We start from the raw sequence: 23,985 nt of genomic DNA, 5'->3' as shown, positions 1-23,985 counted from the left end.
ATTGTGATGTCATTGTGATGTCATTGTGATGTCATTGTGATGTCATTGTGATGTCATTGTGATGTCATTGTGATGTCATTGTGATGTCATTGTGATGTCATTGTGATGTCATTGTGATGTCATTGTGATGTCATTGTGATGTCATTGTGATGTCATTGTGATGTCATTGTGATGTCATTGTGATGTCATTGTGATGTCATTGTGATGTCATTGTGATGTCATTGTGATGTCATTGTGATGTCATTGTGATGTCATTGTGATGTCATTGTGATGTCATTGTGATGTCATTGTGATGTCATTGTGATGTCATTGTGATGTCATTGTGATGTCATTGTGATGTCATTGTGATGTCATTGTGATGTCATTGTGATGTCATTGTGATGTCATTGTGATGTCATTGTGATGTCATTGTGATGTCATTGTGATGTCATTGTGATGTCATTGTGATGTCATTGTGATGTCATTGTGATGTCATTGTGATGTCATTGTGATGTCATTGTGATGTCATTGTGATGTCATTGTGATGTCATTGTGATGTCATTGTGATGTCATTGTGATGTCATTGTGATGTCATTGTGATGTCATTGTGATGTCATTGTGATGTCATTGTGATGTCATTGTGATGTCATTGTGATGTCATTGTGATGTCATTGTGATGTCATTGTGATGTCATTGTGATGTCATTGTGATGTCATTGTGATGTCATTGTGATGTCATTGTGATGTCATTGTGATGTCATTGTGATGTCATTGTGATGTCATTGTGATGTCATTGTGATGTCATTGTGATGTCATTGTGATGTCATTGTGATGTCATTGTGATGTCATTGTGATGTCATTGTGATGTCATTGTGATGTCATTGTGATGTCATTGTGATGTCATTGTGATGTCATTGTGATGTCATTGTGATGTCATTGTGATGTCATTGTGATGTCATTGTGATGTCATTGTGATGTCATTGTGATGTCATTGTGATGTCATTGTGATGTCATTGTGATGTCATTGTGATGTCATTGTGATGTCATTGTGATGTCATTGTGATGTCATTGTGATGTCATTGTGATGTCATTGTGATGTCATTGTGATGTCATTGTGATGTCATTGTGATGTCATTGTGATGTCATTGTGATGTCATTGTGATGTCATTGTGATGTCATTGTGATGTCATTGTGATGTCATTGTGATGTCATTGTGATGTCATTGTGATGTCATTGTGATGTCATTGTGATGTCATTGTGATGTCATTGTGATGTCATTGTGATGTCATTGTGATGTCATTGTGATGTCATTGTGATGTCATTGTGATGTCATTGTGATGTCATTGTGATGTCATTGTGATGTCATTGTGATGTCATTGTGATGTCATTGTGATGTCATTGTGATGTCATTGTGATGTCATTGTGATGTCATTGTGATGTCATTGTGATGTCATTGTGATGTCATTGTGACGTCATTGTGATTGTTGTTATTGTACTTTCATTACACAGCAGCAAACGAAACTATTCTCGATCTGATAAAATCGGGTTTTCCCTAATGCCTAAATTTAGCGTGAGGTGCTGGAGCGGCCGGTTGTCACAGATTAAGTGTGGACAAAAGCAGATGAAACGCTTTGTTGCGTGGTGGTGTGGGAATGTGGGAGTGGAGGGGGGAGGTTGGGGCTGACTACTTGAAGACACGGAAGAGCTGGCAGTGACAGATGTCTGACCCTGGGGATTTGTCCCACTCTATTAAGGCGGGGTGGGGGTGTTAGGGGGATATATATATATATATATATATATATATATATATATATATATATATATATATATATATATATATATATATATATATATATATATATATATATATGGGCAGCCTCTCTTGCCGCACGGCCCCATTGTCTTGCCGCACGGCCCCATTGTCTTGCCGCACGGCCCCATTGTCTTGCCGCACGGCCCCATTGTCTTGCCTCACGGCCCCATTGTCTTGCCGCACGGCCCCATTGTCTTGCCGCACGGCCCCATTGTCTTGCCGCACGGCCCCATTGTCTTGCCGCACGGCCCCATTGTCTTGCCGACCCATTACGCCACTCTGTCCTTTAAAAGGCTCTAAAATGTTTTTCGGGTTATTAAATCAAATCCCCTGTTCCAGCCCCTAAAAAGTTGGCCAGGTTTAGCGCGGGTTCCAGCGGTGCCGGCCCATTATTGCCCATCTTAATCCCATCTCTCGCGCCCAGCCATTAAGATATCCCAAAAAGTTTTTTGGCCGTCGTTTGCAATTTTCTTCCTCGTGACGTCAGACTGGCCTAAATACGAGAAGAAAATGTCAGGCTCGGCCGTCCTTACCACGTGACGTGAGGCAATACTTGGACCATACATCATGTCATAGTTACACCAGTCCACTGTTAAACTTTGGGAGAATTTCGTCTAATGTTAAACTGAGAGAATCTCGCCCAATGTTAAACTGAGAGAATCTCGTCCAATGTTCTCTCTAGCAGACACCTCTCTGTATTGATGAAGTCATAAATGTTTGAGCGCCCTAAATATCCTGACAGGATAGACCTGGCTTCAACGTGTGCACCCCCCCCCCTTCCCCTGACACCGCACCGCTGGGGAGGGCGTGTTTTTCAATAGTTCTTATAATTATTTCCCCTTTCTGTGCCTTGTTTTATAATTACTTCCCTTGATCAGCCTTGCAGGTGCTTCTCATCAGGGTAAGGTGTCGTTACACGCCGCGGTCATTACACGCCGCGGTCATTACACGCCGCGGTCATTACACGCCGCGGTCATTACACGTTGCGGTCATTACACGCCGCGGTCATTACACGTTGCGGTCATTACACGCCGCGGTCATTACACGTTGCGGTCATTACACGCCGCGGTCATTACACGCCGCGGTCATTACACGTTGCGGTCATTACACGCCGCGGTCATTACACGTTGCGGTCATTACACGCCGCGGTCATTACACGTTGCGGTCATTACACGCCGCGGTCATTACACGTTGCGGTCGTTACACGCCGCGGTCATTACACGTTGCGGTCATTACACGCCGCGGTCATTACACGCCGCGGTCATTACACGCCGCGGTCATTACACGCCGCGGTCATTACACGCTGCGGTCATTACACGCTGCGACCATTAAACACTGCGGCCCGTACACACTGCGGCCCGTACACACTGCTGTTATTACACACTTGAACTGTGACCGCTATTAAATGTCTGATGTGTACAAAGTTTGCGTTTTTAGCTAGTCAAACACAATCCGAGAGAAACGTTATCAAAGATTTGTTGTTCTTTATTTTATAGCTATCATTTCAATCTGAGAAATTCAGGTTTAGCTTTTGGCAATAGACTAGGAAACACACATTAGAATACCAAACATTTTCACAATTTGTACAGGGGTCAAAAACTGTCACAATCTGTAAAGGGGTCAGAAACTGTCACAATCTGTAAAGGGGTCAGAAACTGTCACAATCTGTAAAGGGGTCAGAAACAAAACGAAACCTTTAGAGCCTATGAACAGCCGATATAAAGCCGATATAAAGCCCATGTAAGCCCTTATAAAGCCCCTGTAAGCCCTTATAAAGACAGCTTTATCTCTTGACTGCACAAGACGGGTTTATTAATTGACTAGACAAAGGTTTATTTCTTGACTAGACAAGACTGCTTTATTTCTTGACTAACAAGACCCCTTAAAGCGACAGTTGAGACCACCTGGAGAGTTTGCTAATTGCACGAGACGGCGGGTGATCGATTAGATACGATCTGTTGATTTCTCTGATTGGTTCAGCGAAGACACGGATCATACAAGTATCGATTTTGTACGCGACCTGAACAAGTCTATAGGCACTTTTGTTGAGGCACTTTTGTTTGCCAAGCGTTCATTTGGATTGGACTTCGTTACAACATACCCCTTTCACGCACACACACACACACACACACACACAGAAACACACACACAGAAACACACACACAGACACCCACACACACAGACACGGGACATAGCCGGGAAAGGGCGACCAGTGCAGTACATTTCATTTCACCCCGCCAAAGTGGCCCAGCTGTCAATGTGGCCCAGCTGTCAATGTGGCCCAGGTGTCAATGTGGCCAAGCTGTCAATGTGGCCAAGCTGTCAATGTGGCCAAGCTGTCAATGTGGCCCAGCTGTCAATGTGGCCCAGCTGTCAATGTGGCCCAGCTGTCAATGTGGCCAAGCTGTCAATGTGGCCCAGCTGTCAATGTGGCCAAGCTGTCAAAGTGGCCCAGCTGTCAATGTGGCCCAGCTGTCAATGTGGCCCAGGTGTCAATGTGGCCCAGCTGTCAATGTGGCCAAGCTGTCAATGTGGCCAAGCTGTCAATGTGGCCCAGCTGTCAATGTGGCCCGCCCAGCTGTCAATGTGGCCCAGCTGTCAATGTGGCCCAGCTGTCAATGTGGCCCAGCTGTCAATGTGGCCAAGCTGTCAATGTGGCCAAGCTGTCAATGTGGCCCAGCTGTCAATGTGGCCCAGCTGTCAATGTGGCCCAGCTGTCAATGTGGCCCAGGTGTCAATGTGGCCCAGCTATAGTCCTCATGCTGGTGTCGTTTAGTTTAGATTGGTATCGATACCGATTGGCTCTACAGGAACAAATATCGGGATGGTTAGATTGGTATCGATACCGATTGGCACTACAGGAACAAATATCGGGATGGTTAGATTGGTATCGAAACCGATTGGCACTACAGGAACAAATATCGGGATGGTTAGATTGGTATCGATACCGATTGGCTCTACAGGAACAAATATCGGGGTGGTTAGATTGGGATCGATACCGATTGGCTCTCGCTTGATTTGGCAGCGCAATGATCAATGGCTACACTTGTAGGTAGACAAACACTTAGGGGCGGGGGAGGGGTGGGGGAGGGGTGGGGGAGGGGTGGGGGAGGGGTGGGGGTGTTGTTGATAAGCCAGTTTGTGCTGGTGGCCAGGTGACAGTGAAAGACGTGGATTTCTCTGAGCAGGTCGGTATGTTTTCTGCCTCGTTACTCAGTCTATCACTCAATCAGTCAATCACTCAATCATTCAATTACTCAATCATTCAATTACTCAATCATTCAATCACTCAATCTCTCAATCATTCAGTCAGTCAGTGACTCAATCAGTCAATGACTCAATCATTCAATTAGTCGATTAGTCAGTGAGTATTATTTTGTTTTCTGCCTACATTTTTCTGATGATTGTTCGTCTGATGATTGTTCGTCTGATGATTGTTCGTCTGATGATTGTCCGTCTGAATGTTCGACATGTTAGTGGGGTGGGATGAATGTCGTCATGACGTCATACAGGGACGACGCGGGTCAAATTTTTTTTTTAATCCGAGATAAGACTGGCATTTTAAAGCCGGAATTTTAAAGCCGGAATTTTAAAGCCGGTATTTTAATGCCGGTATTTTAAAGCCGGTATTTTAAAGCCGGTATTTTAAAGCCGGTATTTTAAAGCCGGTATTTTAAAGCCGGCATTTTAAAGCCGGCATTTTAAAGCCGGCATTTTAAAGCCGGCATTTTAAAGCCGGCATTTTAAAGCCGGTATTTTAAAGCCGGTATTTTAAAGCCGGTATTTTAAAGCCGGCATTTTAAAGCCGGCATTTTAAAGCCGGCATTCTAAAGCCGGTATTTTAAAGCCGGTATTTTAAAGCCGGTATTTTAAAGCCGGTATTTTAAAGCCGGTATTTTAAAGCCGGTATTTTAAAGCCGGCATTTTAAAGCCGGCATTTTAAAGCCGTTATTTTAAAGCCGGTATTTTAAAGCCGGTATTTTAAAGCCGGTATTTTAAAGCCGGTATTCTAAAGCCGGTATTTTAAAACCTTTAATTTAAAGCCGTTAATTGAAGGCTGCCATTAAAAAGCCGGTATTGTATAAGTGGTCGCTCCTGACAGTAAACGATCCCGAAATTTGATCAATTAATTATATCGTTTAGTAAAAACCTACAGGGAGGGGGGGGGGGGAATCACTCAAATGTAAAATCCGCCAAAATTTAGTTCATTGCTTCATCTGTTCAGTTCAAGAGCAGTCACACACACACAACACACACAACCACACACACACACACCGAATACCAAGGAACAAACAACCAAACACACACACACAAACAACCACACACACACACACAAACAATCACACACACACACACAAACAAACAAACACCAACACACAAACAACCACACACACACATAAACAATCACACACACAAACAAGCAAACACACACACAAACAACCACACACACACACACATAAACAATCACACACACAAACAACCAAACACCCACACACAAACAACCACACACACACACATAAACAATCACACTCACAAACAAGCAAACACACACACACAAACAAGCAAACACACACACAAACAAGCACACACACACAAACAAGCAAACACACACCACTCCACGCCTTAACCTCAGCTGTGTGTGAAGACACAACTCTTATCTTTCCTCCTGACACATATTGACAAAATGGGATCAATATCTCCCCACCCCCCCCCCCCCCACCACACCCCACCCCATTTCATGTATGAACACTTGTCAAAGTTAGCTTCAGAAGTCGAGGTCCGATTGAATTGCTCCGTCAGTGCATTGATCGGCAACTCGGTATGTGTTAGCACTGGTGCTTTAAACTAGTTAGCACCGGTGCTTTAAACTAATTATCACACGGTGCTTTAAACTAGTTAGCACCGGTGCTTTAAACTAATTATCACGCGGTGCTTTAAACTAGTTAGCACAGGTGCTTTAAACTAACTATCACACGGTGCTTTAAACTAGTTAGCACCGGTGCTTTAAACTAATTATCACACGGTGTTTTAAACTAGTTAGCACCGGTTCTTTAAACTAATTATCACGCGGTGCTTTAAACTAGTTAGCACAGGTGCTTTAAACTAATTAGCACCGGTGCTTTAAACTAGTTAGCACCGGTGCTTTAAACTAGTTAGCACCGGTGCTTTAAACAGGTGATCACACGGTGCTTTAAACTAGTTATCACACGGTGCTATCTTTTCTTTTATTCATGCTTGTCAAGCCTGCTGACGCAAACAGATACTTAGGCACACACACACACATTGATAAGCTCATAGACACACATAGACAAGCTCATTGACACACACGTAGACACACACACACACATAGACTAGATCATTTACACTAAAGTAGACACACATAGACACACATATAGACACACACAGGTATTGACAAGCTCATTGACACACACACACATAAACACACATAGACATACATATAGACACAAATAGACAAATGATTGTGTGTGTGTGTGTGTCCCTACCTTTGTATTCCTGGTTTTTAATCAAGCGACTAGCAGATATTTACTTTTAGTGGCCAGCTATCTATTTATAGCCTGATTTATTAGGGCCGCAGAGACCCGGATGTGACTTTCTAAAATCCTATGGTCTGTCACTCCGTCAATCTGGTTAGAGTTTTCTCCAAGTCAGCTTTTGGTCAGTGCTAGTCAGCTTTTGGTCAGTGCTGCTATACACGCTTTATACACGCTTTTTATACTTTCAAATGTAGCGCGACTTTAATACCCATATATCAAGTATTGAAATCTTTGACCGTCCACCTTTAATACCCATATATCAAGTATTGAAATGTTTGACTGCCCACCTTTAATACCCATATATCAAGTATTGAAATGTTTGACCGCCCACCTTTAATACCCATATATCAAGTATTAAAATGTTTGACCGTCCACCTTTAATACCCATATATCAAGTATTGAAATGTTTGACCGCCCACCTTTAATACCCATATATCAAGTATTGAAATGTTTGACCGCCCACCTTTAATACCCATATATCAAGTATTGAAATGTTTGACCGCCCACCTTTAAAACCCATATATCAAGTATTGAAATGTTTGACCGCCCACCTAATTACTAGCTTTTATTTATCTTGCTTCCTCTGTCGTCAGTCCGTCTGTCGTCATCGATCAAAACAGGAGAGCGACATTTCAGGCCATTCTATTACTGACAGATTCGTTTCAAAGTTTGCATGTGGGTCAAGACTTGAAGACAATGCAATATGACATTAAATTTGTTTCGTGTCAAAGTTTGCATGTGGGTCAAGACTTGAAGACAATGCAATATGACATTAAATTTGACTTGATGGGATGCCTAATTAAATTTTTATGAATATATTAACATTTTCTTAAATTAGTATTCTGTCCTATACTACTGTTCCGCGCTCTTATACGCGCATTATCATGTTCATTTGGTGCGCAATGTATTTTAGTCATATAAATTAAACGGGAGTGATCTCCCCTAAACTTTCTCGAATATATGACACTACGGGTGGGTGGCGACTCGGAATATGATTTTTTAATCCTTTTTTATTAATTTTTAAAATAGCTAAAAAGTTCATACATTACTACAAAGTCGATATAATACTTATATATGAAATTTCATCAACGTAGTTGTAACGTGTTCTCAGACACACATACACACACGGACAGAATTACAAAACCCAGTTTTTCCAAAAACGCCGAAAATTTTATAAATCTGGATTTAGAATTTCTGCCCGATTAAAATAAGTCCCCTAAACTCCATATATGATGAAGTTCTGAGAAGTAAAACGGTGAAAACTGTCGTTTGAGTGAGTGCAAAAGGCTATGAACAAGTTTGGGTAACATAGTCGTTTATTAAGCTGAAAAAGGCGGTTCCGACGGCGCCCCAGCATGGTGCGACTTTGGCGCCCCGGGGTAGACTGTCAGCACTTTGCGTTTATGTTTACGTTTTTCTTTACTTTGTGTATGGGTTGGGTTTGCGTTTGTGATTGGGTTTGCGTTTGGATTTGGTTTGTTTTCGTTTGCTTTTTCGTTTGTTTTCTTTGTATTTGTGTATGTGGTTGGGTTTGGGTTTGTGTTTTCGTTTGTGTTTGTATTTGTGTTTGCATTGTGTTTGCGTTTTTTTTATTGGTTGTGGTTAGGGTGGGCAATGCCGGGTATAAGCTGATTACTAAAAACATATGTCATAGTCCTTTACATGTAGGTTTTTCACAGAGGCCTGTGCAGGGCCTGGCCGGGCGGCTATTACTTTATAAATTCATAATCGTTTTTTGAGAAATCGGAAATAGCGTAAATTACTACTTCCGATCAACGGAAATTACTCAAAATTTGAGGGAAGGCAGAAAAATTTCGTTTATCTATCTGAAAAACCAAAAGTGGAATAAGTCCACTTCCTGTTACCGGAAATCTCTGAAAAGTTGATACAGAACTACACATTCGGTATAATACTTATATATAAAATTTCATCAACCTGTAACAGTACTCAAAGTATCGTGTTCACAGACATACGCACATACATACATACATACGCAAACACACAGGCATATGGACAAAATTGCAAAACTATGTTTTTCCGACTCATGGAGTTGTAAAACATCGAGATTTGTGGAAAAATTTATTTCGATTTTTTTCACGATTACAATACTTCCTCTATACTTCGTATACGAGAAAGCAAAAATTGCATGAAAAAACGTTTTAATAACAAGCTTTTATAATACAATAAAAAGAAGAAAATAATTTTTTTTATTTATTAAATATATAATGATACACTAAAATTAAAATTACTACAAAGAAAAGCGTAGATCTCTTACTTAATATTTGTATTATTATCTTAATATAGTATATGGTAATTTTAATTGAAGTGTATCTAATGTATAAAGTTCAAATGAACTCAGTGGCTCTGTATGTACGTGACAGCGAACGGACCCGTTGTACACATACATACAGTTAAAAAAACTTGACTTCATCGCCATATTGTAATATTCTTAAAGTGTTTGCTTTTGAAATAAAATCGTAATTAATAATTTTTAAAGATCAATATTGATACATTTTAAACTAAATTTACATTTTTTTAACTTTTTGATTGACATAACGTGAAAAGAGAAAAATTAAAATAAATGTACTACCCTTTACAAAAATTCTAATTTTTTTTAAAGTATACAAATTACACCCCTAGTACCAAATATATATGTGACTTACAAAAAATAAATAAACACTTTTTTTACAGTTTGTTTTGATGTTTGTGTTTGTGTGTGCGTTTGCGGTTGCGTTTGCGTGTGCGGTAGTGTTTGCGGTAGTGTTTACGTTTGTGTATGTTTTTTGCATTTGTCTTAGTGTTTACATTTGCGTTTATGTTTTTGTTTACGTTACGTTTACGTTTGCGTTCGTGTTTTAGTTTACGTTTGTGTTTTTGTTTGTATTTTTGTTTTAGTTTTTGTTGTGGTTGGTTATGGTTAGGAATAATTTTACAGTTAGGGTTAGGTTTACGGTTATGCGTCTATATTTGCATATATACACATTCAATTGTACAAGTAATATATTTCCTAAACCCGGGCAATGCTGTGTATAAGCTGCTTTAAAAAAAACAAGTCACGTTTACTTTACAGATAGATTTTTCAGAGAGGCAAGCGCAGGGCCTGGCCGGCTAGTTATTATTTTTTAAAAATATTTTTTCTCCTTTTTAGTGCATTATTACATAAAATCTTGTCATCAAAACGTTTTTCATGCAGTTTTTATTGAATTATGTTTGACCGTTTACATAATCTTGAAATATGTTTGACCGTCCATCTAATCTTGAATTATATATTCGACACCATTACAATGGGTTAGCTGATACCCACCTACCCACCCACTCACCCAGTAGGTAACGACAAACTCAACATCTTTTTCAAAAATCAATTTCTTAATGAGTTTCATCTCTTTTATGAAAATCCTCTTGAAATGCCACACAAGGAAACTATCCCATAATTTCCTTAACAAACCTGTCATTTGGCGGCCATTGAAGCAACTGGCAGGAGACGGGAGAACACGAGTCACGGGCCTATCGACCTGGTAATGACTTAATCATGGTGATTGATTTCTTGCCCTTGATTATCAATCATCAGTGCAATCCGATCGATCTCAACAAGTCTCCGTCCGGGGATTCAAAAGTCTTCCCTGTCCATTATTTAACCGTCCGGGGATTCAAAAGTCTTCCCCGCCCATTATTTAACCGTCCGGGGATTCAAAAGTCTTCCCCGCCCATTATTTAACCGTCCGGGGATTCAAAAGTCTTCCCCGCCCATTATTTAACCGTCCGGGGATTCAAAAGTCTTCCCCGCCCATTATTTAACCGTCCGGGGATTCAAAAGTCTTCCCTGCCCATTATTTAACCGTCCGGGGATTCGAAAGAAGATTTTCTGACGGCAACATATTCAGTGACGTCAGCGGGAGAGAATCTCTTTTGACTTTACCGTTGTAATGTGTAAGGAATCGTATGTAATGTCATTCATACTTTCTCTACTTGTAGCTTTAATACTTTATGTGTCATTCATACTTTTATCACCATGCCGCTTTAATACTTTATGTGTCATTCATACTTTTATCACCATGCCGCTTTAATACTTAATGTGTCATTCATACTTTTATCACCATGCCGCTTTAATACTTAATGTGTCATTCATACTTTTATCACCATGCCGCTTTAATACTTTATGTGTCATTCATACTTTTATCACCATGTGTCATTCATACTTTTATCACCATGCCGCTTTAATACTTAATGTGTCATTCATACTTTTATCACCATGTGTCATTCATACTTTTATCACCATGTGTCATTCATACTTTTATCAACATGTGTCATTCATACTTTTATCACCATGTGTCATTCATACTTTTATCACCATGTGTCATTCATACTTTTATCACCATGTGTCATTCATACTTTTATCACCATGTGTCATTCATACTTTTATCACCATGTGTCATTCATACTTTTATCACCATGTGTCATTCATACTTTTATCAACATGTGTCATTCATACTTTTATCAACATGTGTCATTCATACTTTTATCAACATGTGTCATTCATACTTTTATCACCATGCCGCTATAGGTTCTAGACGAGGCCAATCTCGACCAGTGTTTCTTCCAGGCATCTCTTCAGGGGGAGGAGGGGGGGGCTGAGCCTCTCCGAAGAAAGTCTACCGCCTCCCCCCCCCCCCCCCAAACAAAATGGAATTTATAATAGAAAACATATATTTACCAGTGTCCGCTCCCCCCGGAGAAAAAAAAGCCTGAAAGAAACACTGATCTCGACTTTGCCAATCTTGACGTGGCCAATCTTGACTTGGCGTCAATAGATTTTGTTAGTTAACGCAAGAACACATAAATATTAATACACATTTTACATCCCCAGCTTTAAACCTCCATCTAGAGATACACATTTCCAGAGATACACAGACGTCCTTTCAGATTTCCAATGGCTGAAAGTTGAGTGACGTAAAACGTGTAGGACAAGTGACGTAAAACGTGTGGGACAAGTGACGTAAAACGTGTGGGACAAGTGACGTAAAACGTGTGGGACAAGTGACGTAAAACGTGTGGGACAAGTGACGTAAAACGTGTGGGCCAAGTGACGTAAAACGTGTAGGCCAAGTGACGTAAAACGTGTGGAACAAGTGACGTAAAACGTGTGGGCCAAGTGACGTAAAACGTGTGGGACAAGTGACGTAAAACGTGTGGGACAAGTGACGTAAAACGTGTGGGACAAGTGACGTAAAACGTGTGGGACAAGTGACGTAAAACGTGTGGGACAAGTGACGTAAAACGTGTGGGACAAGTGACGTAAAACGTGTGGAACAAGTGACGTAAAACCTGTGGCACCATCGTTAGAACGTAAAGCCGGCTACTGCTGTAGGCACCCACTGACGTCATGAGGCCTAGGACAGCCCAAGTCTTGAGGGGACCGGCCTGCACGTTGTGTGACGTCATTAAGTTCGGCTACTTTCAGCACGTCCGGAGCCTTATCGCCAGTGGCCTTGACATTGAGTGCCGGGATGGCTTTAAGAGGACGCCCCTCATTCTCTGCGCCCTTATGGAGCCTGAGGAGTGGGGCGTCAGCATCGCTATGACTCTAATCGAGCAGGGGGCGGCCGTGGGGCGGACGGACCGTGACGGTCGCAGCGCCCTGCACTACGCCTGCATCTACGAGCGTGAGCAGCTGGTGGCCGTGCTGCTCCAGGCCCCTGACTTTGAGCTGAGCCAGGCAGACGGCGCGGGCAACACGGCCCTGCACTACGCCGCCATGGCCGGACACTGGGCCATCGCCCGCCGGCTGGTGCACAGCCTCAGGAGGTACAAACTCCGCCTGGACAAGCTCAACCTGCGGGGGAACACGGCGGTGGACGAGGCGCTGCTGGCCGGGAACACACGGACTGCGCATGTCATCCAGCATGCAGCAGACGAGCCACGCGCCGGCGCAGACGTCAGCGCTGATAGGGTCTCCGAGTGTCCAAGTAGGGTGACAAACAGCGTCTCACTTTTAAAGAAAAGAAAAATTCTAAGACCAAAGTCGGCTCTGACGAGTCGTGACTTCCCGGCTGACTCCTCTAATGGCGTCAGAACGTCCGTCTCTTTTAGCAGACCCAAGTCAAGTCACACGCCTCGCAGGTAATGTCCAGTCTCCCATCCTGCAGGTAATGTCCAGTCTCCCATCCTGCAGGTAATGTCCAGTCTCCCATCCTACAGGTAATGTCCAGTCTCCCATCCTGCAGGTAATGTCCAGTCCAATCCTGCAGGTAATGTCCAGTCTCCCATCCTGCAGGTAATGTCCAGTCTCCCATCCTGCAGGTAATGTCCAGTCTCCCATCCTGCAGGTAATGTCCAGTCTCCCATCCTGCAGGTAATGTCCAGTCTCCCATCCTGCAGGTAATGTCCAGTCTCCCATCCTGCAGGTAATGTCCAGTCCAATCCTGCAGGTAATGTCCAGTCTCCCATCCTGCAGGTAATGTCCAGTCTCACATCCTGCAGGTAATGTCCAGTCTCCCATCCTGCAGGTAATGTCCAGTCTCCCATCCTACAGGTAATGTCCAGTCCCATCCTGCAGGTAATGTCCAGTCTCCCATCCTGCAGGTAATGTCCAGTCCAATCCTGCAGGTAATGTCCAGTCTCCCATCCTGCAGGTAATGTCCAGTCCCATCCTACAGGTAATGTCCAGTCTCATCCTGCAGGTAATGTCCAGTCTCCCATCCTGCAGGTAATGTCCAGTCTCCCATCCTGCAGGTAATGTCCAGTCCCATCCTACAGGTAATGTCCAGTCTCATCCTGCAGGTAATGTCCAGTCTCCCATCCTGCAGGTAATGTCCAGTCTCCCATCCTACAGGTAATGTCCAGTCTCCCATCCTACAGGTAATGCCCAGTCCCATCCTGCAGGTAATGTCCAGTCTCCCATCACGCATGTACTGGTCTCACTGTTTCCTGTATTTTTACCAGGAAGGCCCAGCGCCTCCTCTACTCTCTCGGCATCAGAAACGAGGCTGACGTCATAGTATGCGCAGGCAGGGACGACTTCCGGAACACGGCCGAGTATGTCTTCAAGCTGGTCCACCTGCCCCACGCCCCAGAGAATGGCGAGACCGTCTCGCTGGCCAGCTCGAGCAGGCAGAGCGCCAGTCGCTGGACAGACTCGAGCAGCCACATCCAATCACAATACAGCTCCAGCTCACGTGACTGGAGGGGGGAGTTCAAAGTTTTGTTCCAGGTTTGTTTGGTTGAACACATTTTGTCATGACTCCAGATTTACAAGCTACACACTTCATCGAAAGTCAGGTCTTTCCGGGGCTCTTTTCCAAATAAGCCCCGCCTTACAAAAAAGAAAGGATATGTGATAGGGTTACGGTTACGGTTACGGTTGGATATATTTTGCAAAAATTATCCTAAAGGTGGAATAGGGGTTGATTTTACTGCGTGCTATTATTCGTTCAAATGTCTTGACATCAGAAGAAGGTCAAGGTTGCGAGAGCGCAATAAATTGAAACTAGCGAAATAAACCGGGAGTGATCTCCCCTAAACGTCCTCGAATATTTTAATATAACACTGCGTGGGATGGCAACTCGGAATATAGACATGATTTTTGTTTACTTAAACTTTTAAAAATAGAATAAAATCTAGTAGAAAAAAAGAATTGCGCACCAAGCGAACGCCAAAACAAAATGTGCATAATAGTGCGCAATATTATTAGTATTTTATAAATTTACATGCGTTTTTTGAGAAATCTGAAGTAGCGTAAATTACTACTTCCGGTCAACGGAAATTACTCAAAATTTAACAGAAGGTAGAGAATTAGATCTTTTACTTACATGTGAAATTTCATTTATCTATCTGAAATAGTACTCAAGTTATAGGCTTTTGAAAAATTCAAAGTAGGAAAAGTACCACTTCCGGTTATCGGAAATCGCTCACAAGTTGATACGGATCTACGATTTTGATAAAATACTTATATATGAAATTTCATCAACCTAGCTGTAACGGTATTCAAGTTATCGTGTTTACACACGGACACACACACACAGACAGACAGACAGACAGACACACAGACATACGGACAAGATTGCAAAATTATGTTTTTCCGTATCATTGAGGTGTAAAACGTCGAGATTTGTAAAAATCTCGATTTTTTTTTTTTGCACGATTACAAGACTTTCTCTATACTTCGTATATACGAGAAAGTAAAAAAAAAAATTCATAAAAAACGTTTTAATAACAAGCTTTTATGTAATGATGCACTAAAAAGTAGAAAATAAATTATAGACTACTATTTAAATAACTATAAAGAAAAGCGTGGGTCACTTTAGTATCTATTGGATACCTTTACTAATGTTAAGGAAGACACCCACGCTTTTCTTTATAGTTATTTAAATAGTAGTCTATAATTTATTTTCTACTTTTTAGTGCATCATTACATAAAAGCTTGTTATTAAAACGTTTTTTATGAATTTTTTTTTCAGTACTTTACATGTTTTATCTACAATAGAGTTACATGACTAAAAACCATTGCGCGCCTTCTGAATATCACGTTCAGTAGGCGCGCAATGGTTTTTGAACGCAGCCATTACGTGGTCGTGATGGCGCAGCTATTGATGACGCGTGTGGTGTGGTTGGCTAGACATGCCTACTAATTCGGTCCAAATTTTAATTAATTCATAAAAAATCAATTAGGCATCCAATTAAGTCAAATTTAGTTTCAGATTGCATTGTCTTCATGTCTTGACCCACGTGCCAACTGTGAATCGTATCGGTCAAGTAGAACTGTCCGAATTTTCACTCCTGCGTTTCCGTCTAGACTGACGACAGACTGACGACAGAGGAAGTGAGTTAAATAAAAGCTTGTAAAAAGGATATGTTGCACAAAATGTTGGCCTGTGGTTTTACCAAAAATGTTGGCCTGTGGTTTTAACAAAAATTTTGGCCTGTGGTTTTACCAAAAATGTTGGCCTATGGTTTTACCAAAAATGTTGGCCTATGGTTTTACCCAAAATGGTGGCCTATGGTTTTACCAAAAATGTTGGCCTGTGGTTTTACCAAAAATGTTGGCCTGTGGTTTTACCAAAAATGTTGGCCTGTGGTTTTACCAAAAATGTTGGCCTATGGTTTTACCCAAAATGGTGGCCTGTGGTTTTACCAAAAATGTTGGCCTGTGGTTTTACCAAAAATGTTGGCCTATGGTTTTACCAAAAATGTTGGCCTGTGGTTTTACCAAAAATGTTGGCCTGTGGTTTTACCAAAAATGTTGGCCTGTGGTTTTACCAAAAATGTTGGCCTGTGGTTTTACCAAAAATGTTGGCCTGTGGTTTTACCAAAAATGTTGGCCTATGGTTTTACCCAAAATGGTGGCCTGTGGTTTTACCAAAAATGTTGGCCTGTGGTTTTACCAAAAATGTTGGCCTATGGTTTTACCCAAAATGGTGGCCTGTGGTTTTACCAAAAATGTTGGCCTGTGGTTTTACCAAAAATGTTGGCCTATGGTTTTACCCAAAATGGTGGCCTGTGGTTTTACCAAAAATGTTGGCCTGTGGTTTTACCAAAAATGTTGGCCTAAGGTTTTTCCCAAAATGGTGGCCTGTGGTTTTACCAAAAATGTTGGCCTGTGGTTTTACCAAAAATGTTGGCCTATGGTTTTACCAAAAATGTTGGCCTGTGGTTTTACCAAAAATGTTGGCCTATGGTTTTACCAAAAATGTTGGCCTGTGGTTTTACCAAAAATGTTGGCCTGTGGTTTTACCAAAAATGTTGGCCTGTGGTTTTACCAAAAATGTTGGCCTGTGGTTTTACCAAAAATGTTGGCCTGTGGTTTTACCAAAAATGTTGGCCTGTGGTTTTACCAAAAATGTTGGCCTATGGTTTTACCCAAAATGGTGGCCTGTGGTTTTACCAAAAATGTTGGCCTGTGGTTTTACCAAAAATGTTGGCCTATGGTTTTACCCAAAATGGTGGCCTGTGGTTTTACCAAAAATGTTGGCCTGTGGTTTTACCAAAAATGTTGGCCTATGGTTTTACCCAAAATGGTGGCCTGTGGTTTTACCAAAAATGTTGGCCTGTGGTTTTACCAAAAATGTTGGCCTAAGGTTTTTCCCAAAATGGTGGCCTGTGGTTTTACCAAAAATGTTGGCCTGTGGTTTTACCAAAAATGTTGGCCTATGGTTTTACCAAAAATGTTGGCCTGTGGTTTTACCAAAAATGTTGGCCTATGGTTTTACCAAAAATGTTGGCCTGTGGTTTTACCAAAAATGTTGGCCTGTGGTTTTACCAAAAATGTTGGCCTATGGTTTTACCAAAAATGTTGGCCTGTGGTTTTACCAAAAATGTTGGCCTGTGGTTTTACCAAAACTGTTGGCCTTTGGTTTTACCACAACAGTTGGCCTCTGGTAACTTTACCAAAAATGTTGGCATTGTTAAAATATCATTTCCCAGGTCTACGAGAGCCAATGCTCAGCTTCCTGGAGACTACCAAAACAACCGGAAGTCGCACCGGAAACACACAGCCTGCAACCGGAAGTGGAAGTGGAAGAGAAGAAAGGCCGTCGTCAGAGTATAGCTTCTAGGTGCTCCAGCAACTTGGGTACGTCATGTCGGGTGGGGGGTGTCATCTAATGTTGGCCAGCTGGTGTCATCTAATGTTGGCCAGCTGGTGTCATCCAATGTTGGCCATGTCATCCAATGTTGGCCAGCTGGTGTCATCTAATGTTGGCCAGCTGGTGTCATCTAATGTTGGCCAGCTGGTGTCATCTAATGTTGGCCAGCTGGTGTCATCTAATGTTGGCCAGCTGGTGTCATCTAATGTTGGCCAGCTGGTGTCATCTAATGTTGGCCAGCTGGTGTCATCTAATGTTGGCCAGCTGGTGTCATCTAATGTTGGCCAGCTGGTGTCATCTAATGTTGGCCAGCTGGTGTCATCTAATGTTGGCCAGCTGGTGTCATCTAATGTTGGCCAGCTGGTGTCATCTAATGTTGGCCAGCTGGTGTCATCTAATGTTGGCCAGCTGGTGTCATCTAATGTTGGCCAGCTGGTGTCATCTAATGTTGGCCAGCTGGTGTCATCTAATGTTGGCCAGCTGGTGTCATCTAATGTTGGCCAGCTGGTGTCATCTAATGTTGGCCAGCTAGTGTGATCGAGTATTGGCCAGCCCAGGTCAATTAGTTATAAATTTTATATATTAGGGCATTTTGTATTTCTTGTTGATTGGGGTTTGTTGAATAATTAGACAATATTGGTATTTCTTGTTGATTGGGGTTTGTTGAATAATTAGACAATATTGGTATTTCTTGTTGATTTGGGTTTGTTGAATAATTAGACAATATTGGTATTTCTTTGAATCATTTTTCCTGTGCTTCTCTTGGGGGTCAGCACATGTGTGTGGTTTGTATACCTTAGTGTTTGACCAGCCCTTGATTGCAGCCCTTGATTTTATCACTAGGCCTAACGCCCCGGCCCAGAGGGAAACAACAAAGAAAAATAATGGAAGCCTTCTAGCCGGGGCCCAGAGGGAAACAACAAAGAAAAATAATGGAAGCCTTCTAGCCGGGGCCCAGAGGGAAACAACAAAGAAAAATAATGGAAGCCTTCTAGCCGGGGCCCAGAGGGAAACAACAAAGAAAAATAATGGAAGCCTTCTAGCCGGGGCCCAGAGGGAAACAACAAAGAAAAATAATGGAAGCCTTCTAGCCGGGGCCCAGAGGGAAACAACAAAGAAAAATAATGGAAGCCTTCTAGCCGGGGCCCAGAGGGAAACAACAAAGAAAAATAATGGAAGCCTTCTAGCCGGGGCCCAGAGGGAAACAACAAAGAAAAATAATGGAAGCCTTCTAGCCGGGGCCCAGAGGGAAACAACAAAGAAAAATAATGGAAGCCTTCTAGCCGGGGCCCAGAGGGAAACAACAAAGAAAAATAATGGAAGCCTTCTAGCCGGGGCCCAGAGGGAAACAACAAAGAAAAATAATGGAAGCCTTCTAGCCGGGGCCCAGAGGGAAACAACAAAGAAAAATAATGGAAGCCTTCTAGCCGGGGCCCAGAGGGAAACAACAAAGAAAAATAATGGAAGCCTTCTAGCCGGGGCCCAGAGGGAAACAACAAAGAAAAATAATGGAAGCCTTCTAGCCGGGGCCCAGAGGGAAACAACAAAGAAAAATAATGGAAGCCTTCTAGCCGGGGCCCAGAGGGAAACAACAAAGAAAAATAATGGAAGCCTTCTAGCCGGGGCCCAGAGGGAAACAACAAAGAAAAATAATGGAAGCCTTCTAGCCGGGGCCCAGAGGGAAACAACAAAGAAAAATAATGGAAGCCTTCTAGCCGGGGCCCAGAGGGAAACAACAAAGAAAAATAATGGAAGCCTTCTAGCCGGGGCCCAGAGGGAAACAACAAAGAAAAATAATGGAAGCCTTCTAGCCGGGGCCCAGAGGGAAACAACAAAGAAAAATAATGGAAGCCTTCTAGCCGGGGCCCAGAGGGAAACAACAAAGAAAAATAATGGAAGCCTTCTAGCCGGGGCCCAGAGGGAAACAACAAAGAAAAATAATGGAAGCCTTCTAGCCGGGGCCCAGAGGGAAACAACAAAGAAAAATAATGGAAGCCTTCTAGCCGGGGCCCAGAGGGAAACAACAAAGAAAAATAATGGAAGCCTTCTAGCCGGGGCCCAGAGGGAAACAACAAAGAAAAATAATGGAAGCCTTCTAGCCGGGGCCCAGAGGGAAACAACAAAGAAAAATAATGGAAGCCTTCTAGCCGGGGCCCAGAGGGAAACAACAAAGAAAAATAATGGAAGCCTTCTAGCCGGGGCCCAGAGGGAAACAACAAAGAAAAATAATGGAAGCCTTCTAGCCGGGGCCCAGAGGGAAACAACAAAGAAAAATAATGGAAGCCTTCTAGCCGGGGCCCAGAGGGAAACAACAAAGAAAAATAATGGAAGCCTTCTAGCCGGGGCCCAGAGGGAAACAACAAAGAAAAATAATGGAAGCCTTCTAGCCGGGGCCCAGAGGGAAACAACAAAGAAAAATAATGGAAGCCTTCTAGCCGGGGCCCAGAGGGAAACAACAAAGAAAAATAATGGAAGCCTTCTAGCCGGGGCCCAGAGGGAAACAACAAAGAAAAATAATGGAAGCCTTCTAGCCGGGGCCCAGAGGGAAACAACAAAGAAAAATAATGGAAGCCTTCTAGCCGGGGCCCAGAGGGAAACAACAAAGAAAAATAATGGAAGCCTTCTAGCCGGGGCCCAGAGGGAAACAACAAAGAAAAATAATGGAAGCCTTCTAGCCGGGGCCCAGAGGGAAACAACAAAGAAAAATAATGGAAGCCTTCTAGCCGGGGCCCAGAGGGAAACAACAAAGAAAAATAATGGAAGCCTTCTAGCCGGGGCCCAGAGGGAAACAACAAAGAAAAATAATGGAAGCCTTCTAGCCGGGGCCCAGAGGGAAACAACAAAGAAAAATAATGGAAGCCTTCTAGCCGGGGCCCAGAGGGAAACAACAAAGAAAAATAATGGAAGCCTTCTAGCCGGGGCCCAGAGGGAAACAACAAAGAAAAATAATGGAAGCCTTCTAGCCGGGGCCCAGAGGGAAACAACAAAGAAAAATAATGGAAGCCTTCTAGCCGGGGCCCAGAGGGAAACAACAAAGAAAAATAATGGAAGCCTTCTAGCCGGGGCCCAGAGGGAAACAACAAAGAAAAATAATGGAAGCCTTCTAGCCGGGGCCCAGAGGGAAACAACAAAGAAAAATAATGGAAGCCTTCTAGCCGGGGCCCAGAGGGAAACAACAAAGAAAAATAATGGAAGCCTTCTAGCCGGGGCCCAGAGGGAAACAACAAAGAAAAATAATGGAAGCCTTCTAGCCGGGGCCCAGAGGGAAACAACAAAGAAAAATAATGGAAGCCTTCTAGCCGGGGCCCAGAGGGAAACAACAAAGAAAAATAATGGAAGCCTTCTAGCCGGGGCCCAGAGGGAAACAACAAAGAAAAATAATGGAAGCCTTCTAGCCGGGGCCCAGAGGGAAACAACAAAGAAAAATAATGGAAGCCTTCTAGCCGGGGCCCAGAGGGAAACAACAAAGAAAAATAATGGAAGCCTTCTAGCCGGGGCCCAGAGGGAAACAACAAAGAAAAATAATGGAAGCCTTCTAGCCGGGGCCCAGAGGGAAACAACAAAGAAAAATAATGGAAGCCTTCTAGCCGGGGCCCAGAGGGAAACAACAAAGAAAAATAATGGAAGCCTTCTAGCCGGGGCCCAGAGGGAAACAACAAAGAAAAATAATGGAAGCCTTCTAGCCGGGGCCCAGAGGGAAACAACAAAGAAAAATAATGGAAGCCTTCTAGCCGGGGCCCAGAGGGAAACAACAAAGAAAAATAATGGAAGCCTTCTAGCCGGGGCCCAGAGGGAAACAACAAAGAAAAATAATGGAAGCCTTCTAGCCGGGGCCCAGAGGGAAACAACAAAGAAAAATAATGGAAGCCTTCTAGCCGGGGCCCAGAGGGAAACAACAAAGAAAAATAATGGAAGCCTTCTAGCCGGGGCCCAGAGGGAAACAACAAAGAAAAATAATGGAAGCCTTCTAGCCGGGGCCCAGAGGGAAACAACAAAGAAAAATAATGGAAGCCTTCTAGCCGGGGCCCAGAGGGAAACAACAAAGAAAAATAATGGAAGCCTTCTAGCCGGGGCCCAGAGGGAAACAACAAAGAAAAATAATGGAAGCCTTCTAGCCGGGGCCCAGAGGGAAACAACAAAGAAAAATAATGGAAGCCTTCTAGCCGGGGCCCAGAGGGAAACAACAAAGAAAAATAATGGAAGCCTTCTAGCCGGGGCCCAGAGGGAAACAACAAAGAAAAATAATGGAAGCCTTCTAGCCGGGGCCCAGAGGGAAACAACAAAGAAAAATAATGGAAGCCTTCTAGCCGGGGCCCAGAGGGAAACAACAAAGAAAAATAATGGAAGCCTTCTAGCCGGGGCCCAGAGGGAAACAACAAAGAAAAATAATGGAAGCCTTCTAGCCGGGGCCCAGAGGGAAACAACAAAGAAAAATAATGGAAGCCTTCTAGCCGGGGCCCAGAGGGAAACAACAAAGAAAAATAATGGAAGCCTTCTAGCCGGGGCCCAGAGGGAAACAACAAAGAAAAATAATGGAAGCCTTCTAGCCGGGGCCCAGAGGGAAACAACAAAGAAAAATAATGGAAGCCTTCTAGCCGGGGCCCAGAGGGAAACAACAAAGAAAAATAATGGAAGCCTTCTAGCCGGGGCCCAGAGGGAAACAACAAAGAAAAATAATGGAAGCCTTCTAGCCGGGGCCCAGAGGGAAACAACAAAGAAAAATAATGGAAGCCTTCTAGCCGGGGCCCAGAGGGAAACAACAAAGAAAAATAATGGAAGCCTTCTAGCCGGGGCCCAGAGGGAAACAACAAAGAAAAATAATGGAAGCCTTCTAGCCGGGGCCCAGAGGGAAACAACAAAGAAAAATAATGGAAGCCTTCTAGCCGGGGCCCAGAGGGAAACAACAAAGAAAAATAATGGAAGCCTTCTAGCCGGGGCCCAGAGGGAAACAACAAAGAAAAATAATGGAAGCCTTCTAGCCGGGGCCCAGAGGGAAACAACAAAGAAAAATAATGGAAGCCTTCTAGCCGGGGCCCAGAGGGAAACAACAAAGAAAAATAATGGAAGCCTTCTAGCCGGGGCCCAGAGGGAAACAACAAAGAAAAATAATGGAAGCCTTCTAGCCGGGGCCCAGAGGGAAACAACAAAGAAAAATAATGGAAGCCTTCTAGCCGGGGCCCAGAGGGAAACAACAAAGAAAAATAATGGAAGCCTTCTAGCCGGGGCCCAGAGGGAAACAACAAAGAAAAATAATGGAAGCCTTCTAGCCGGGGCCCAGAGGGAAACAACAAAGAAAAATAATGGAAGCCTTCTAGCCGGGGCCCAGAGGGAAACAACAAAGAAAAATAATGGAAGCCTTCTAGCCGGGGCCCAGAGGGAAACAACAAAGAAAAATAATGGAAGCCTTCTAGCCGGGGCCCAGAGGGAAACAACAAAGAAAAATAATGGAAGCCTTCTAGCCGGGGCCCAGAGGGAAACAACAAAGAAAAATAATGGAAGCCTTCTAGCCGGGGCCCAGAGGGAAACAACAAAGAAAAATAATGGAAGCCTTCTAGCCGGGGCCCAGAGGGAAACAACAAAGAAAAATAATGGAAGCCTTCTAGCCGGGGCCCAGAGGGAAACAACAAAGAAAAATAATGGAAGCCTTCTAGCCGGGGCCCAGAGGGAAACAACAAAGAAAAATAATGGAAGCCTTCTAGCCGGGGCCCAGAGGGAAACAACAAAGAAAAATAATGGAAGCCTTCTAGCCGGGGCCCAGAGGGAAACAACAAAGAAAAATAATGGAAGCCTTCTAGCCGGGGCCCAGAGGGAAACAACAAAGAAAAATAATGGAAGCCTTCTAGCCGGGGCCCAGAGGGAAACAACAAAGAAAAATAATGGAAGCCTTCTAGCCGGGGCCCAGAGGGAAACAACAAAGAAAAATAATGGAAGCCTTCTAGCCGGGGCCCAGAGGGAAACAACAAAGAAAAATAATGGAAGCCTTCTAGCCGGGGCCCAGAGGGAAACAACAAAGAAAAATAATGGAAGCCTTCTAGCCGGGGCCCAGAGGGAAACAACAAAGA

At 43.3% G+C, this 23,985-nt stretch overlaps 1 protein-coding gene across 3 annotated transcripts; it reads left to right on the top strand.

The window, feature by feature from the left end:
- Window positions 1-4,941: 4,941 nt before the first annotated feature.
- On the top strand, window positions 4,942-18,862 carry LOC131957307 (uncharacterized). Of its 3 annotated transcripts, none has more exons than XM_059322038.1 (5): window positions 4,942-4,979; window positions 12,211-13,463; window positions 14,286-14,553; window positions 17,763-17,910; window positions 18,767-18,862. In XM_059322038.1, the coding sequence occupies exons 2-5, from the start codon at window positions 12,727-12,729 to the stop codon at window positions 18,820-18,822; spliced, it is 1,209 nt and encodes a 402-aa protein (XP_059178021.1). In that variant the 5' UTR covers window positions 4,942-4,979; window positions 12,211-12,726; the 3' UTR covers window positions 18,823-18,862. The 3 variants fall into 3 exon arrangements, with proteins under 3 accessions (XP_059178021.1, XP_059178028.1, XP_059178037.1); XM_059322045.1 differs by having other exon boundaries at window positions 4,949-4,983; XM_059322054.1 differs by lacking the exon at window positions 4,942-4,979 and adding an exon at window positions 5,088-5,155.
- The last annotated feature ends 5,123 nt before the right edge of the window (window positions 18,863-23,985 follow it).

This window comes from Physella acuta, unplaced genomic scaffold (assembly GCF_028476545.2).
Source record: "Physella acuta isolate Inbredline_101_S28 unplaced genomic scaffold, ASM2847654v3 ptg000081l, whole genome shotgun sequence".
Classification (NCBI taxonomy): Eukaryota; Metazoa; Mollusca; class Gastropoda; family Physidae; genus Physella; species Physella acuta.
Note: the sequence above shows the minus strand (reverse complement) of the source record. Positions and strands in the feature narration are given on the sequence as shown.

Excerpts from the sequence above, each read along its gene's own strand:
- LOC131957307 (XM_059322038.1), top strand. The coding sequence starts at position 12,727 with ATGAGGCCTAGGACAGCCCAAGTCTTGAGGGGACCGGCCTGCACGTTG. Across the intron at positions 13,464-14,285 it reads TCAAGTCACACGCCTCGCAG|GAAGGCCCAGCGCCTCCTCT; the intron begins GTAATGTCCAGT and ends TATTTTTACCAG. Across the intron at positions 17,911-18,766 it reads TAGGTGCTCCAGCAACTTGG|GCCTAACGCCCCGGCCCAGA; the intron begins GTACGTCATGTC and ends TTTTATCACTAG.